The 18,883-nt window shown below is 41.9% G+C and overlaps 2 protein-coding genes across 5 annotated transcripts; both read right to left on the reverse strand.

Moving 5' to 3' along the window:
- Positions 1–3,231: 3,231 nt before the first annotated feature.
- LOC135504968 (uncharacterized) lies at positions 3,232–12,066 on the reverse strand. Of its 4 annotated transcripts, none has more exons than XM_064923947.1 (4): positions 11,940–12,066; positions 10,922–10,985; positions 8,535–8,829; positions 3,232–8,151 (listed from the first exon to the last, which is right to left on the reverse strand). In XM_064923947.1, the coding sequence occupies exons 2-4, from the start codon at positions 10,954–10,956 to the stop codon at positions 7,963–7,965; spliced, it is 519 nt and encodes a 172-aa protein (XP_064780019.1). In that variant the 5' UTR covers positions 10,957–10,985; positions 11,940–12,066; the 3' UTR covers positions 3,232–7,962. The 4 variants fall into 4 exon arrangements, with proteins under 4 accessions (XP_064780019.1, XP_064780018.1, XP_064780017.1 ...); XM_064923946.1 differs by having other exon boundaries at positions 10,922–10,989; XM_064923945.1 differs by having other exon boundaries at positions 10,922–11,019.
- A 677-nt stretch (positions 12,067–12,743) lies between these two features.
- On the reverse strand, positions 12,744–15,541 carry LOC135504970 (uncharacterized). Its single transcript, XM_064923949.1, has 5 exons — positions 15,293–15,541; positions 14,744–14,911; positions 14,359–14,538; positions 13,943–14,088; positions 12,744–13,755 (listed from the first exon to the last, which is right to left on the reverse strand). Exons 1-5 carry the CDS (start codon positions 15,431–15,433, stop codon positions 12,963–12,965), a joined length of 1,428 nt encoding a protein of 475 aa, XP_064780021.1. The 5' UTR covers positions 15,434–15,541; the 3' UTR covers positions 12,744–12,962.
- Between the last annotated feature and the right edge of the window lie 3,342 nt (positions 15,542–18,883).

Consider the following 18,883-nt stretch of genomic DNA (forward strand, 5'->3'; position numbering starts at 1 on the left):
TCTGAATTTCATAGAAAAATATTAAAGATGTAATATCTTGTAGAACATTGCCTCGTCCTCATGGCTTAAGGCAGATTTAATTCTAAATGTTCTTCCTTGTGTTACATATGGAGGTTAGTTAAGTTTAGTTAGTAGTTAAGTGCACAGGTAGGCTGAATCCCAAATCAGCCCCTCGGCGCACCATTTGGGCGCTCACGCACACCTCTGCCATATACACAAGTGTCCCAAAGCTGAGGGTGTCGGTGCTAATTAGAACCTCCGATAGCCACTTCGACCGAGCCAGCAAGGCTGGAGGCTCCAGGCGAAGTGCTATCCCAACATGCACTGCAATATGTTTGGAATTTGCGCAATTTCATGCAACATAATTATATGTCACGTGCATTTGTTTGTGTCTGATTTCGAGGCTTGACACATGTAACAAATGAAAGTCCACCCAAATTAAACGTTTAACTGTTATTTATTTATTTGAATTTTTACCCCTTTTTCTCCCCAATTTTGTGGTATCCAATTGTTGTAGTAGCTACTATCTTGTCTCATCGCTACAACTCCCATACGGGCTCGGGAGAGACGAGGGTTGAAAGTCATGCGTCCTCGGATACACAACCCAACCAGCCGCACTGCTTCTTAACACAGCGCACATCCAACCCAGAAGCCAGCTGCACCAATGTGCCGGAGGAAACACCGTTTACCTGGCAACCTTGGTTAGCGTGCACTGCGCCCGTCCCGCCACAGGAGTCGCTGGTGCGCGATGAGACAAGGACATCCCTACCGACCAAGCCCCGTGTGTGGCCACGCACGACTCCAACACCGTCATTAAGTTTGATGACGACACGACAGCGGTAGGCCTGATCGCCTGCAGTAATGAGACCGCCTATAAAGAGGAGGTCAGTGAACTGCCAGTGTGGTGTCAGGACAGCAACCTCCCTCAACGTTAGCAAGAAGAGGAGCTGAAGGTGGACTACAGGAAACAGAGGGCAGATCACCCATCCACATCGAAGGGGATGTAGCGGAGCGGGTCGAGAGCTTCAACTTCCTGGGTGTCCACATCACTAAGTATTTAACATGTTCCACACACACCAATGCAGTCGTGAAGGCGGCACGATAATGCCTCTTCCCCTCTCAGGAGGCTGAAATGTTTTGGCATGGGCCCTCAGATCCTCAAAATGTGCTACAGCTGCAGTATTGACAGCATCTTGACTGGCTGCATCACAGCTTTGCATGGCACCTGCTTGGCATGCGAACGCAAGTCGCTAAGGAGGGTAGTGCGTACGGACCAATACATCACTGGCGGTGTCAGAGGAAGGCCGGTTCTCACAGACGGTTCTCTCTGCTACCGCCCGACAAGCGGTACCCAATGCACCAAGTCTGTAACCAACAGGACCCTGATCAGCTTCTACCCCCAGATAATCTGTGTAGCTAACTATCAAACTCTTTTGACTCATAACAAACACTGCTGCTCGACTGTTTATTATCTATATTTTTGCCTAGTCGACTCAGTACTGGTACCTCGTCTATAGCCAAGTTATCCTTAATCATTATGTATTTATTCCTTGTGTTATTATTTGTACTATATTTTTCTCTCTGCATTGTTGGGAAGGGTCCGTAAGTAAGCATTTCACTGTTAGTTTACGCCTGTTGTTTACAAAGCATTTGTTACAAATACAATTTGATTTTATGTGGACAGCAGCCTCATGGCCTGGTGGGGCCTTTCTCTGAGTTGGTTTGTGTAAATGCTTTTGTTTGGGCGCCATTTGCATTTTCCTTTTTGCATGTCATTGTTTGGTCAGCACAACTGAAAGGAGTAAATACAGTAAGCTTCTTGGGCTGGAGGAGTCAGAACTAAGCTTGCTCTCGAGAAGGCCATACAGCCATTGGGTTCTCATTCGAACCATTGACCACAGCGGTGCAATGCCATTTTGGAAACCTCAGAAACTCTACTTTTATATTTCTCCAGAATAAGATACATGGAGTTGTTTTATTAGTTGCACTCTTTTCATCTGGACTACAACACTTCCTGAGCGAATGGAAACTCGTGAGGAACACAGAAAGAATGTTGGCTTGAAGCTGGGTTGCACAAAAACCTCAGCAGCAATCTGTAGTAAAACAGCTAACAGTAAGTGTAACTTCTGTATTTGTAAAGTTATTTTTGGATGATAATTAAGTTGAGCGTTTATGTTTTCCAAAACTGTATTGCAAGTCAAGGATCAATTATTTTTTAGATAGAGAGTTCCACACTTTGATCAATTCCCCTCAACAATCAAAATGGAGATTCAAGGACTTCAATACAGAATAGCAAGAACGAGCCATGGACCCGGTAAGTTGGCTGTCTCCTATAAACCCACATACAACATGGACCGCATACTCTTACTCTTTAATGCACACATACAGACAGGCCTAGCGCCTAGCAAGTTTAGTGTTAGCAGTCGACTGGCTAGGTGGTTTCGTAACAGTTGGTACTGTATAACCATTTCAATCCCAAAGGTATTTCAATTCATTCATTGGTATTGTGTCGATTAATGAATTGAAATACCTTTGCGAGGCCTACCTGCATGTGTCCTTTAGCATGATAAGTAAGTGTATGTGGGTTTATAGTAGACAGCAAACTTTTGTGCGCCCTAAGAGCGATTTGGTCGAGGGGCCCCCCCACCTCACAGGCAAAATGTTTGAGTGAGTTTTAGTCTGCGCATATGAAGAGGCGGCTCTGAATTGAGTGAATTTAATTTGGTAGCACACGCAGCCTACCTTGGGAACAATTCATTTAAGATACTGTGACAAAGGGGCGGCAGGTAGCCTAGTGTTTAGTGCGTTGTAACCGAAAGGTTGCTATATCGAATCCCCAAGCTGACAAGGTAAAAATCTGTCCCGATCTGACAAAGTAAAAATCTGTTGTTCTGCCCCTGTCTCAACAGGACCTCAGATAGGGTTTGTTAGTCTAGGGTTGTAGTAGTCAACTAACAATGGTCATAACTGAGGTTATAAAAACCCATGTTATCTTGACCATCTAGTTGATCATTTTGTGTTCCCCGGTAGGCCGTCATAGTAAATAGAAATTGGTTCTTAACTGACTTGACTAGTTAAATAAAGGTTAAATAAATAAATAAAAATATATTTTTTAAAAGGGGCAGTGTTTCACTCCTATATGGAGTGAATGTATTTTGTTTTGAGATTTGCTGCAGCTTCTTCCTTGAGTGCTCTATCCGCATTACAAACAAACAGGAGGCATGTTGCACAGTAAGGGTTGCAGCGTTTTTTTTCTCTCATTTTGAATAGAAATGACATATAAATCAAAATAATGTACATTAATGTAAACAATGTCATTTATATCAGCACTATTTGTCAAAATATGACAAATATAAAGGTGCATTTATTCAGTGTTATAACTTCTTCACAAGAAACTCTTCCATACAGTGTTCATTTTGGCACTCTTTTTTAAAAGATTTGGTCTAGTCTTAGTAATTTTGACTAAAATATCATTATGTCTTAGTCACATTTTTGTCATTTGAATATCTAATTTAGTCTAATTATTGTCAAAATGTACGAAAACACTGGGTCATTTTTGTCAACTAAATGCCCTTTCATTTTAGCCACATTGTAGTCACATTACATTTGCCTCAACCTATAGTAAACACAAATCACTGATTTCCATGTGGACAAACATATAGTACAAATCATGGTCCTATCGACATATTTTTCTGCATAACATCCTATTGTCTTACCAACAGAAGAAAATTTGACAAACATGCAGTACCAGTCAAAGTTTGGACACACCTTCTCATTCCAGGGTTTTTATTTTTTAAACTATTTTCTACATTGTGAATAATAGTGAAGACATCAAAACTATGAAATAAATCATATCGTAAACCAAAAAAAGTGTTAAACAAATTATATTTATATTTGGGATTCTTGAAAGTAGCCACTCTTTGCCTTGATGACAGCTTTGCACACACTTGGCATTCTCTCAACTAGCTTCATGAGGTAGTCACCTGGAACGCATTTCAATTAACAGGTGTGCCTAGTTAAAAGTACATTTTGGAATTGACAAGGTAGGTCAATTGTGTTGTGACAAGGTAGGGATGGTATACAGAAGATAGCCCTATATGGTAAAAGACCAAGGCCATATTATGTCAAGAACAGCTCAAATAAGCAAAGAGAAAGGACAGTCCATCATTATTTTAAGACATGAAGGTCAGTCAATCCAGAAAATTTCAAGAACTTTCTTCAAGAAAGTTTCTTCAAGTGCAGTCGCAAAACCCATCAAGCGCTATGATGAAACTAGCTCTCATGAGGACTGCCACAGGAAAGAAAGACCCAGAGTTACAGTTCATTAGAGTTAACTGCACCTCAGATTGCAGGCCAAATAAATGCTTCACAGAGTTCAAGTAACAGACATATCTCAAAATCAACTGTTGAGGGTGTGTGAATCAGGCCTTCATGGTCAAATTGCTGCAAAGAAACCACTAATAAAGGACACAAGAAGAGACTTGAGAAACATGAGCAATGGATATTAGACCGGTGAAAATCAGTCCTTTGGTCTGATGAGTCCACATTTGAGATTTTTGGTTCCAACCACTGTGTCTTTGTGAACGGATAATCTCTGCATGTGTGGTTCCCACCGTGAAGCATGGAGGGGGAGGTGTGAGGGTGCTTTGCTGGTGACACTGTCGCTGATTTATTTAGAATTCAAGGCACACTTAGCCAGCATGGCAACCACAGCATTCTGCAGCATTACGCCATCCAATTTGGTTTGCACTTAGCGGGACTGTCAATTGTTTTTCAACAGGACAATGACACAAAACAAACCTCCAGGCAGTGTAAGGGCTATTTGACCAAGAAGGAGTGTGATGGAGTGCTACATAAGATGACCTTGCCTCCACAATCATCTGACCGCAACCCAATTGAGACGGTTTGGGATGAGTTGGACCGCAGAGTGATGGAAAATTAGCTACCAAGTGCTCAACATATGTGGGAATATGTGGGAATATGTCCTTCAAAACTATTGGAAAAGCATTCCTCATGAAGCTGGTTGAGAAAATGCCTAGAGTGGGCAAAGTGTCATCAAGGCAAAGGGTGGCTACTTTGAAGAATCGCAAATATAACATATATTTTGATTTGTTTAACATTTTTTTGGTTACTACATAATTCCATGTGTTATTTCATCATTTTGATTTCTTACCTATTCTTATTCTACAATGTAGTAAAAATATAGAAAAATCCTTGAATGAGAACGTGTGTCCAAACTTTTGACTAGTACTGTAAATAAGAATAAAATTGTATTTGAATTCTCTGCCCATGTAAATTCCTAATTCAGCCTACATAGATACATACATACAAAACAAACCCGATGGTGCCCCAAAGTAGTATGGATTGCACCGCCATCATTCGGTCACGTCATTACCATTGTTATGAATGTTTCACAGACGCCACATTGAACAGGGGCTAATGATTTTGAAAGGGAGCTAATAACTATTTCACCCAGTGATGTATTTGAGTCACTGAACCTCAAGTCCGAATCAAGTCCCAAGTCCCCTGTGCTCGAGTCCAAGTCACAAGTAAGTGGCTGAAGTTAGAGTCCCAGTGCTTGAGTCCTGGTCCAAGTGCTCAAGTCTGAGTCACTGGGTCCACATTAACTCAAAATATAGTTATTTACCCAGTCAGACCTTGTGTAGTGGCAAGAAGAATTTCAATAAATTGTTTACAATCCCTTTTGCTTTCTCTCTGTGCCGCAAAATGGTTGCATATACAGTGCCTTCGGAAAGTATTCAAACCCCTTGACTTTTCCCACAATTTGTTAGGTTTATTATTTTATAAATTATTCTAAAATGTATTTTAGAAAGTGTTTTCCTTCATCAACCTACACACAATACCCCATAATGACAAATCAAAAACAAGTTATTAGAATTTATAGGAAATGTATATAAAAGAAAATAAATATCACAGACCCTTTACTAAGTACTTTGTTGAAGCAACTTTGGCAGCGATTACAGCCTCAAGTCTGCTGGGTAGGACGCTACGAGCTTGGCACACCTGTATTTGGGGAGTTTCTTACTTTCTTCTCTGCAGATTCTTTCAAGGTCTGTCAGGTTGGATGGGGAGCGTTGCTGCACAGCTATTTTCAGGTCTATGCAGAGATGTTAGATCGGGTTCAAGTCCAGGCTCGGCCACTCAAGGACATTTAGAGACTTGTCCCGAAGCAACTCTTGCGTTGTCTTGTCCTGCTGTGTGACTAAGGTCGTTGTCCTGTTGAAAGGTGAACCTTCGCCCCAGGCTGAGGTCTTGATCACTCTGGAGCATGTTTTCATCAAGGATCTCTCTGTACTTTGCTCCGTTCATTTTTTTCCTCAAACCTGACTAGTCTCCCAGTACTTGCAATGAAAAACATCCCTACAGCATGATGTTGCCACCACGATGCTTCACAGTAGGGGTGGTGCCAGGTCTCCTCCAGACATGACACTTGACATTCAGGCCAAAGAGTGCAATCTTGGTTTCATCAGACCAGAGAATCTTGTTTTTTCATGGTCTGAGAGTCTTTAGGTGCTTTTTTGGCAAACTCCAAGCAGGCTGTTATGTGCCTTTTACTCAGAAGTGCCTTCCATTTGACCATAAAGGCCTGACCTCAATTTCATTGCTGAATACTTATGTAAATGTGTTTGTTTTTTAATAAGTTTGCCAAAAATTCTAAAAACCCGTTTTCACTTTGTCATTATAGGGTATTGTGTGTAAATTGCTGAGGATCATTTTTATTTAATCCATTTTAGAATAAGGCTGTAAAGTAACAACATTTGGAAAAAGTCAAGGGGTCTGAATACTTTCCAGTCACTGTAGGCTACCAATAATGTTACCAGGGCCACGTTCAGTTGAAAAACGTTCTTGAACATTGCAGATAGAAATTCCAAGAATAGAGGCTACGTTATTTCTTATTCAACATGTCAGAGAGGCGTGTTTGTTCTACAGAGCATATTTATATCTGAACGTTTCAAAATGTTGGGTCCTGCTGAACATTCCCCCAGGTTGCTAGCTTTAGCTAGCCAATGAGGTAACATAACTGAACAAGGTGTAGCCTGAACAAATAACGGTCCAGTCTGCAAGTAACCTAGTTTAAGAACGGCCTGTGATATGCTTTATGAATGTAAAATGCTGCCCGCCAATGCACGATCTAAATAAAAAAAACATAGCGCTGTTATTATGTGTCATGTCGTTTAAATGGTACCTTAAGGGCTTAAATCAAGGTGGGAGGGACACTTGACAACAGAACCTGTATATGAAATGCAGTGGGAAAAGTGGGAGGGTTGAATGAGACTACAAATTTAAAAGACCGCCTACCTTTCTATAGCCTACTCAAGGAAGAGAAAAACATAGCTAGACTGTTGTTTTACTATTAAACACAATGCTGTTATTGTTTTTAATTTGGTAAAGCAGCTTGTATTTCTTAACCAGCAAAGAGTATTCTAGCTAACTAGAAGGCTGGTGGTGTTGACTGGTTAAGGTGAAGCAAGAGAGTCACCTTGGTGATTATTTTAGTCACTATTTTTGTTGATGAAATTAACAATGACTCCATGATGGCCCAGTCCTCTACACAAGCCGAACCAGATACTTTACAGTACAATGTCACGTCAGTGATGAAAGTGTTCAATTTAAATAAGATGTACCACTATACAGTATTTCAGGCCCTGAGTTTTCACCAACCGGGAACAACTCTAGGCCCTACCTGTATCACATAAATCCAAAGTTTCCTCAAAAACGTAGATTAATCAGCATTGTTCTTTGGACGGCCTGAATATGCATGTTCAGAGCTCTATATGAACCCCATGGAGGTGCAAGGGAATAGCAGACATAGCCTGGTCCCAGATCTGTTTGTGCTGCCTATAGGTGTTGGCAAGACAGCACAAACAAATCTGGGACCAGGCTGTAGTAGAAGTGCTGTGGGATTAAATGGAATTCTCAATTGTGCAAGTCGCGTCCATGTTAGGGTCTTGGTAACGGGAGTTGGGCGTAACCTGGACTTGAGAGTAAGGGGGGTGAGACTGGGGGCAGTGGCGGATACCAGACAGATGGAAGGTCATCTGACACCACCACTGCTGAGTAGATGGGTGGTATGTCCTCTATCACCGCTCGGTAGGAAGGTGGAACGTCCTCTGGGTCCTTTGGGTCAAACTGCAATGGAGAGGAGTCAGGTTCATGTTAGTGCCAAGTTGAACGCTTATAGTCACTCATACCTCTGTCTGTGAGTAGTTTCTGTTTCTTCAAGAGTAGATCACTTAAAAACTGAATGTGAAGTGATCATATGTTGCTCGTCGTTCGGTCACTAGACTGCTTAGAAGATTGCACTGCCCGTGTTTTTAAAAGCATTTTTTTTTCTAGCCTGATTCAAGTGAAACATAGTGAGCACAGCATTCAGTCTGGTTTTGCAAGGCTGATATTTCCCCCCTAAATTACAAAACGGGGGAAAGTGTTGACGGCCGCTGAAAGTTTTTATAATCAAGATGTCTGTTGACAGTTTGAGGAGGTCAACACCTAGCAGTGGAGGGATGTCGTACCGGAGTGTATGGCGGTGCAGGGTTGATGAGATCCACTGAGCTATACGGCGGCAGTTCTCTATAGGGAGGTCTGTAGACAGTCGTGGGTAACGGTGGAGGGGTTGGGGCCCTTGAGGGCCGAGGAGGTCTACTGGGGGGACTTGCCTCCTCCCTTCGTCCTTCTGTCCTCTCTTCTTCATGCATAGGGATGACATAGACAGAGGAGTCATCTGACTCTTCTTCCTGAGTGCACAGCCATTTTCTACGGCAACACAGCAGGTACAGTGCTATGCACATCAAAGGCGTGATTAAGAACCTGGGAATTGTAGTTTGAGGAATGTAGGATTTAGTCAGGAGTCAGTCAACTACAGCCAGAACTACAGTATATATATTACACTTAGGTTTGATGATGACTGATGACCATGGAAGTGACAAGGATTGCCACTTAGTTTTGCTCTTGGACATCTTTGTAAAATTATTCTCTGTACTGTACAGTTGAAGTCGGAAGTTTACATACAGTTAGGTTGGAGTCATTAAAAGTTGTTTTTCAACCACTCCACAAATAACTTAGTTGGTTAGGACATCTACTTTGTGCACGACACAAATCATTTTCCCAACAATTATTTACAGACAGATTATTTCACTTATAATTCACTGTATCACAATTCCAGTGGGTCAGAAGTTTACATACACTAAGTTGACTGTGCCTTTAAACAGCTTGGAAAATTCCAGAAAATGATGTCATGGCTTTTGATAGGCTAATTGATTTGAGTCAATTGGAGGTGTACCTGTGGATGTATTTCAAGGTCTACCTTCAAACTTAGTGCCTCTTTGCTTGACATCATGGGAAAATCAAAAGAAATCAGCCAAGACCTCAGAAAGAAAATTGTAGACCTCCACAAGTCTGGTTCATCCTTGGGAGAAATTTCCAACTGCCTGAAGGTACCACGTTCATCTGTACAAACAATAGTACACAAGTTTAAACACCATGGGACCACGCAGCTGTCATACCGCTCAGGAAGGAGACGCGTTCTGTCTCCTAGAGATGAACTTAATTTGGTGCGAAAGTGCAAATCAATCCCAGAACAACAGCAAAGGACCTTGTGATGATGCTGGAGGAAACAGGTACAAAAGTATCTATACCCACAGTAAAACGAGTCCTATATCGACATAACCTGAAAGGCCACTCAGCAAGGAAGAAGCCACTGCTCCAAAACTCCCATAAAAAGCCAGACTACAGTTGCAAATGCACATGAGAACAAAGATCATACTTTTTGGAGAAATGTCCTCTGGTCTGATGAAACAAATATAGAACTGTTTGGCCATAATGCCCATCCTTATGTTTGGAGGAAAAAGGGAAATGCTTGCAAGCCGAAGAACACCACCCCAACCGTGAATTACTGGGGTGGCAGCATCATGTTGTCGGGGTGCTTTGCTGCAGGAGGGACTGGTGCACTTCAGAAAATAGATGAAATCATGAGGAGGAAAATTTGGTGGATATATTGAAGCAACATCTCAAGACATCAATCAGGAAGTTAAAGCTTGGTCGCAAATGGGTCTTCCAAATGGACAATGATTCCAAACATACTTCCAAAGTTGTGGCAAAATGGCTTAGGGACAACAAAGTCAAGGTATTGGAGTGGCCATCACAATGTCCTGACCTCAATCCTATAGAAAATATGTGGGCAGAACTGAAAAAGCATGTGCATGCAAGGAGTCCTACAAACCTGACTCAGTTACACCAGCTCTGTCAGGAGGAATGGGCCAAAATTTGACCAACTTATTGTGGGAAGCTTGTGGAAGACTACCCAAAACGTTTGACTCAAGTTAAACAATTTGAAGGCAATGCTACCAAATACTAATTGAGTGTATGTAAACTTCTGACCCACTGGGAATGTGATGAAAGAAATAAAAACTGAAATAAATCATTCTCTCTACTGTTATTCTGACATTTCACATTCTTAAATAAAGTGGTGATCCTAACTGACCTCAGACAGGGAATTTTTACTAGGATTAAATGTCAGGAATTGTGAAAAACTTCTTAAAATTATAAACTGGGTGGTTCGAGCCCTGAATGCTGATTTGCTGAAAGCTGTAGTATATCAGACCGTATACCATGGGTAGGACAAAACATTTATTGGTAATCAGTTTACAATAGCAGTAAGGCACCTCAGGGATTTGTGGTATATGGCCACTAAGAACAGCCCTTACCCGTGGTATATTGGCCATATACCACACCCCCCCACGCCTTATTGCTTAAATATAACCTCATGTTATTGCACACATACTGTTGTAATGTGTAGCATATAGTACATCCACATCGGTGTGTTAATTGGAACATCAGTATGTTTGTTTCCGTTTGGTAGAGGTGGAGATCACAACATAATATGAAAAAGAGAAAGACTTACTTTATCATATCAAGTAACCAACTTTCATTCTGCATGATGCGCAGTCTGTTGTTGTGGCAGGCGTCTGTCTCCGTGTGGAGAACACACAAAAGAGAATCCTAAGGTACAGTTCAAGGAAATTCCTTACGTTTCTATCCAGCAGCCTCCTCATCACTATTAGGGCTTTCAACAGCTCTCTGTGAATCAACAGTAAGCGCTCGTCAATCGGTCATGTTCAGTTCCTATTCAATGTCAGACTCAGCTTCATGACCCAGAAATAACCCATCTCAACCCCTTTTTGTGACCGGTTCAGAACCACTTACATAGTACGTTCTCAGAAGTAATTTAATTTTCTAGGTGCTCCAGATGACATAGACTTGTGTAATTCTTACCTACATTTGATCTAAAGTCTGCATCCTTTACATTTCTTCTAAAGGCCAAACGGAGCAGATTTTGAGCAGGACACTGACTACTGATCAGCAGAGACAGATGTGATCAGGGGTGTATTCATTACGGAAACTGTTTACCGTTTAAGAATCAATCGGAAGCAAACAGAGCAAACAAAACGTTTTGCAACAGAGTCGGAGTAATGATTTATACCCCTGAAGTCACAGGCAACCGAATAAGCTACATTTAATTGTACAAGTTTGACCTCTTTTACAAATAAAAACAAGTAAACTGGAGCATAAACCTTTGACCCTTTTGTCCATAAATGCCCAATGACAAGTGTGATCATTACAAAGCCCCTGTCAACAACCATTTAATACAAAATGTATACACTTTATACACTGTTACAAAGAGGGAGGCATAGTTGGTATGGTGCCTCCTTCTACCCAACCATGACCATGTTAAAATAATTGAACTGGGTTGAATGAATTTGGACCTTGTATGGTGTACTTACGTTTCATTCGGACTTCAAAGTCTAATGAAAATCAGTTGGATTTGGAATAAGACAACAGTCATGCAATATCCTGTCACCAGTGATTACTACATTATTACTGCATTTCGTATTAATAGATGTATTCAAAATGCACCTTACCTTAACAACCAAGACCTCTGAATGTACAGCAACCTGTATGTCGACCTGTGAGTTGCTTTCATACTCTTGTCACAGGAAGTACGCAAAGACAAACTTTTACAGCCTTATTGACCTGTTCAAAGATCCTAAGCATGTTTACTGTCAGGTACTATCAGTGACGCACAACACTTTGAAGCTACGCCTGCGTCCCAAATAGCACCCTATTCTCTATTTAGTGCACTTCTTTTGACCATAACTGCACCCAAAAGGCTCTGGTCAAAAGTAGTGCACTATATAGGGAATCGGGTGCTATTTGGGACACACCCTACATCAGCCAATTGCTTTGAGGCACATGGAATGGAGACCCAAGTGGAGATATTAATAAACATACTGTATAAGATATATGATATAGATGTGTAAGACTATTAGAGGGAGGGAAATGAAGAATATAAGGCTAATGAGAAAAACAAGGGGTCCACGTTAAGGCATGTAACTGAGGAATGCAGTCTAGGCATTGTTGGGACACGTCGTGGTAGTTTGGATGAGTGAGACCCACAGCTGCTTTACATCGGTAGGAATGTGCACTTTTGGAGGGATTTTGTGAGATATATGTAGGCTATAGTAGCCTGGTCCCAGATCTGTTTGTGTTGTACGGTCTTCGTAGTGGTGTGGCGTTGTCAAATGGATAATAGAGTAAGTATATAACTGTGCAACGGAATAACTGTATAATTGAATGGCTGAATAACTGTATAACTGAACGGAGAACCATAACATAACACTGGTGGACATAGAGGTAGTTTCTGCAAAACACAACATAGCAAAATATAGATTTAAAAACGTCCTTTAATGCAGAATCCTGTCATCAATATACTTGCAAATTGAAATAAATCTAATTTGTTTTATACATATTCATAAAAACTCAATCATGATCACACACTGTATTCAGGTTACATACCATATTCAGTTCAATTCATTGCTGTGCCATGTTATCATGTAATCTCTACATAGCAGAAGGTAGATAGAGAAGACACGTAACAATATAAGTTATGGAAGAGGAGGAGGTGGGGGTGGTGGAGGAGGTGGGGGCACCTTAGTGGAGGTACCAGGGAGAGGAGGAGGAGGTGGTGGAGGAGGAGGAGCAGGGGGGAAGCTATTTGATGAGCTGGGAGGAGGAGGTGGTGGAGGAGGAGGAGCAGGGGGGAAGCTATTTGATGAGCTGGGAGGAGGAGGAGGTGGTGGAGGAGGAGGAGCATTACCCATTGAACCAGGTGGAGGAGGAGGAGGAGGAGGGGGGAAGCTATTTGATGAGCTGGGAGGAGGTGGAGGTGGCGGAGGAGGTGGAACATTACCCATTGAACCAGGTGGAGGAGGAGGGGGAGGAGCAGGGGGGAAGCTATTTGATGAGCTGGGAGGAGGTGGAGGTGGCGGAGGAGGTGGAACATTACCCATTGAACCAGGTGGAGGAGGAGGAGCAGGGGGGAAGCTATTTGATGAGCTGGGAGGAGGTGGAGCATTACCCATTGAACCAGGAGGAGGAGGAGGGGGGAAGCTATTTGATGCACTGGCAGGAGGTGGAGGAGGGGGTGGCGGAGAAAGAACATTGGGGGATGCATTTGGTGTAGGAGGAGGGGGAGGAGGGAGGTTATTCGATGAGGTCATGGAGGGTGTAGGAGGAGGAGGACCAGTGCCCATGGAGCCAGGTGCAGGGGGAGGAGGAGGTGGGATGTTGGAGTCAAACGTGGATCCAGGAGGGGGTTGTGGGCAGTTTTGGATGAGGTTTGAGGAGACTGGCAAGGTGGGCACCGATGGTAGGGCCACATTAATGCCAAGATTGGACCTGGGAGGGTAGAATGAGAAGGTTCCATTCAATGGATGTATCACTTTATCTTTGAGACAGTTAAAGCCATGTAATACTAACAGATGGTACTGGTTTTAAGGGCACAATTTCATGATGAGTTTTACTACAGTATGCTAACTGGTCCTATCCCATCACCACTCACCACCCTAACTAGCGCTGTGCTTACCTATAGAGATCCTTATTGATGCTGGCTGAGGAGGGTTCCCCAGGCTGGGTAGCAGGAGCAACGGGACACTCCACAGGGCCACAGCTACCTGTACTCCGCACGCTCTCTGTGGTCCCTGTTCTTTTCCGAGGCTGCAACTCATTGAGCTGGGGAAGACAATAAATTGAGAAAAACACCACAAACATATTACTGCTCTAAAGTCTAGATGGCCCAATAACATTGCTCTGGCGGGATTGAATTACAAAGTAAGTAGGTGCTAATAAGTAACTCAGTGCTAGTAATTGTAATTACAATAATGTAGACTGCGGTTTATTATCTGTGGACAGTCGATCAATATCGTATTACAGAAAAACAATGCTAAGCCTAATGGGATAAAATGTATCCATAAAGCAAAACATTCTCCCAGCTGTCCTCACGTTAAAGCTGTGGCCCAGTGTGTCCAGTCCGGTGAAGGACATGGGTCTTCTGATGTAGCAACCCTCGAGCTCCCGGCCAGCTTTGGGAGGGCTCATTAATTTGGCGCAAGCCAACTTCGTTACTGTGGTGAAAATTCCCATCTCTCTCCGAGACACCTTCTCCTGATGGATAGCTACAGCCTGGGAGATAGCACAGGTATTACAACACTGAGTTTAGGTCCCAAATGGCACCCTGTTACCTATATAGTGAGGTCGTGCACTATATATGGAATAGGGTGCCATGTGGGACGCACTACTGTACTGTACTTCATCTATTGAGCAAAAGCCCCGTACTGTAGTGTAGCCTCATGAGCTAACTGACGCATAAAGCGACAGTGTTTCTCACCAGAGAGAGGAGGTTGAGGGAGTTCTCCATGTCTTTCAGCTGCATGGCCTGGGTGTCCAGCAGTCTCAGGACAGAAGTGGCTAGGCTGTTGATCTGGTAGGCCACACTGGCCAAAGCCTGAGTGGTCAAAGCTTTGGTCTCCTCCAAACCCTTCCATGTGTCCTCATCCTTTAATCATGTTTCAAGCATTATTTTCTTGGCAAAGGTATGATATAGCAAAACTTCTTACAGTGTTCGTATACTTTTCGACACAATCAGAATACTATGATAAACAGAAGAGTGCACAACTTGCCCTTTCATATGCCTCAACGTTCCCTCGAAATGGGTAGGCCTAAGGCTTTAAATTAAAATGTCAAATGTTTTATAACTACGTTATAAAGAAGGCATCTTACCGTTTTTGTTTCAAAGACAGAAAGAGAAAGAGCACAGCAAGCAAGTAAAAGTAATTCACAATTTCCCACAAATACATTCAATAAACAAATAAATAGACTAAGCCTATTAGAATAATTCAGTTGGTTAATTCTGTTATCATTGTCAAAAAATACTCACCTGTAGGCCTAAATAATTGTTTTCACAGTAATCGGCCACTTTGTGAAGGTTGTTATAGTTGTCAATAAGCGCCTTTCTCGATGCGGGAGCCTCTTTTAATATTTGCGTAGCAAGTTCTGAACACTTCGTTTGCTCCGTCATTTTAGACTTTGTTCGGTCCGGAAAGAATGTGCAGAAGTTAACTACAAAGTAAAGGTGTGTCAAACTCTGTGGGTGTGTTCTTATATCAATAGTCGAGGAGGACGAACGAAAGCGTCCCGCCAGCGAGCTAGACTACATGGGTGCATTCATTACTCCAATTCCGTTGAAAAAAAGTTAGAAGTTTTGCAAAACTGTTTCTAACGGAAACCGTTTACTCCAAACGTAAAACGTTTTGCAACGAAAACGATAGTTTCTAATAGACAAATACAGGTAGGTTCCTCTTCGGTTCGTTCAGTTTGCTCTGTTTGGTTCACTTTGGTTCCTAGAGTAAACCCTAAACAGTTTTTGTTGCAAAACGTTTTGCAATAGACCAAATGTTTTGCAACGGAATCTGACTATGAATACACTCCAAGTGAAGTGACAGGCGAGGCATGCTGCTGCAAGGAGTTTCTGCTGAATGCGGAACAACCGCGAGGTATGAGTTTTGACTCCAACTAGGCTACGGTGTTAATATTACAGGCTAAACTTAAAAAACAACCATACGATTTAGCACGGCTGATAATCATCTAATAAGGTAGCCTAAAGCTAGGCTACTTGAATAATCATAATTTTATACAGTGAAATTATTTAATTTATAGGCCTACGTTTTTAATGTCAGCACCCAAATATCGATTTCATTCATTTAAATAACATTGCTTAGGCTCGCCTTTTTGGTTATTTTTCTAACATAGCCTTTATTTCAAAGACCCTAAATGAAAGGCTATGTGCAAGGTCCATAAATACATTATCAGGATAAAGCTACAGCCTTCTCTACTGAACCTCCACTAGAGGTCAGTCTTATAATGCATTTTCTACTATGGCCTCAGCAGTTCAAATCGGTCCCTTCTCATTTGCTACCAACCGACCTACCTGCCTGCCTGTCTGTCTGGGCTATGTGGCTACCTCTATCTATATATCCATCGAAATCAATACCCTACTCTATCTCCATAATGACATACAATTATGATAATATGTCAAATCTATGTTTTTGAATTTAAAAAAAATTTATGCATCCATAAAGGGAGCTTCCTCCTGTATATTTACAATGTCCCTGATAATGTTCTGATCCTGCTATGATTGCTTATCAATAAGCCAATTAAAATATACCTGATAATGTGTTGAAAGCCATTTTGAATAAAAGTGCGGTGCGTCAGGTATCTTGTACATTTAAAAAATGTAAAGTCATAGCTGTTTCCTCTGAGATAGGCCAATGCATACATGAGATTGCAACAAGTCTTTTGTTAGACAAAATGCTTCAATTTGAATTACCTTAAAATGGATTGATTGGTTGATTGATTGTAAGGTGAGACTATATATTTTTAAAATCCAGATAATTGAAAATAGTCAGTCTCAACCTCCACAATATTTTTATTGATTTAAGTCTGCACCTTTCTTTCTCTATTCAGTATTTTCACTGTTAGATATTGTATAGGGGTAGCTACAGAGCTTACATGAACTCGTGTTTGAATGTAACCTCACGTCTCCTTGACTTATCTTTTATATTTCTACCTTTTGTTTAGGATAGAAAATGACGATATGATTGTGTACGTCTGTTATCAGCCAAGGTTAATCACATTGTTTATGGCTCATATAGAGGGCTGACCATATTATCGACACACCGGAGGTCACGAGTCATAAAGGCAGTCAAATTCCATGTGACCATTTAGTTACGGTGATGCTGCTGATGGTCATTAGCAGCCTACCAAAATTGCTAACTGCCTGGTATTCAGCACTCTATTGTCCCTCTAATCACTCTGACATCAATGCCAATGTGATCGAAAATCAAACACTTAATGGGAGCCCATGAGCTCATGTTGTGCAACATTTATATGGCTATACAACTGAGCGAGAAAACAGAATGATGGCCTCTATTAAAAAGAGGAGGATCCCATCAGCTTTCTATAGGCTAAGCCTACTATATTTATTTATCAACTTTCCTAATATTAAGCACATTGCTTATCTATACCACAGGAGTATAGCCTACCATTCGCTATTGAGATAGGTGCATGATAATGGTCCATTCTAAATCAAAATAAATTCACACATATATTATTTAGTATACGTAAAGACAAAATTAAATCGAGAATTAGTCTGATGGGTGACAATATTAGCTTATCACTTGTGAATCATAGTCGCACACCTCATGTAGGCTAGCCCATAGGCCTATATGTTTTGATAAGCTTTGTATCTAACTAAAGTGGCCAAATAACTTCTTAAAATTAAACACATTACATTAGAACCTGACATACATAAGCAGAGTTTCAAATTTGGGGCAGATCATTTTCACCATAAAAATGCACCTTTATAATAAAAGCATTACATGCATAATCACATTTGCGGTCACTTTTGATAATGGTGTTTTCCCCGCTGATGGAACATTCTAGTTTATAGCCTACGCCGTGTGTGCATTGCTGCGCTTATAACGTGAAGAAATAGCCAATTAGTTTATCAACATTTTAAGCTAAATGTTCTGTTCTGTTGTGCCAGCCACATTGGGTAAAAAAGTTTTTAAGAGCCTTCCGAGGGGCGCAGTGGTCTAAGGCACTGCATCGCAGTGTACCGCTAGAGGTCCTGGTTCGAATCCAGGCTCTGTTGCAGCTGGCCGTGACCGGGAGACCCATGGGGAGGCGCGCAATTGGTTCAGTGTCGTCCGGGTTAGGGGAGGGTTTGGCCGGCAGGGATGTCCTTGTCCCATCTCTCTAGCGACTTCTGTGGCGGGCCCGGGCGCATTGCACGTTGGCACGGTAGCCAGGTGTACAGCATTTCCTCTGACACATTGGTGTGGCTGGTTTCTGGGTTAAGCGGGCATTGTGTCAAGAAGCAGTGCGGCTTGGTAGGGTTGTGTTTCGGAGGACACACGGCTCTCGAGCTTCGCCTTCCTGAGTCCGGAGTTGCAGGGATGAGACAAGACTGTAACTACCTATGAAATTGGGGAGAAAAAAGGGGTAAAAAATATATTTTTTAAATCCATGGGTTTTTTACGCTAGTGGTTGTATTAATTTGGGATCTATCGCATCCCACAACTGACCCAGACTATGTTAGGAATATTTATTTCTCGCACAGAATAGGTCAACTTTTGTACTATGGGGGATAGTTGATTGACATAGGCTAGTGCTTTTGCTGTTTGTTAGGCCTACTCATCTTGTTGGCTGATGAAAAATATATGTGGACAGTTCTTCCAATATCTTCAATATGCACCTCGTAATTAGATAAGGATGAGCGCTGTTGCGTCCCCGATGTGTCCGTCTTCACTTGTAGCCTGTTAGAAAGACCCGATCGTGTGATGGAGAGCCATGTGAGTGAACGGTGTACTCAGGAAGAAGGGCACAACGCAGCAATCCGCAAAAGGCATGTATTCTTTTAGGGTGCATTGCAGCCACACAAATCCCAGGCATTATCAAGTGCTTGTCA

The sequence above is a fragment of the Oncorhynchus masou genome, chromosome 18 (genome assembly GCF_036934945.1).
Source record: "Oncorhynchus masou masou isolate Uvic2021 chromosome 18, UVic_Omas_1.1, whole genome shotgun sequence".
In the NCBI taxonomy this organism is placed as follows: Eukaryota; Metazoa; Chordata; class Actinopteri; order Salmoniformes; family Salmonidae; genus Oncorhynchus; species Oncorhynchus masou.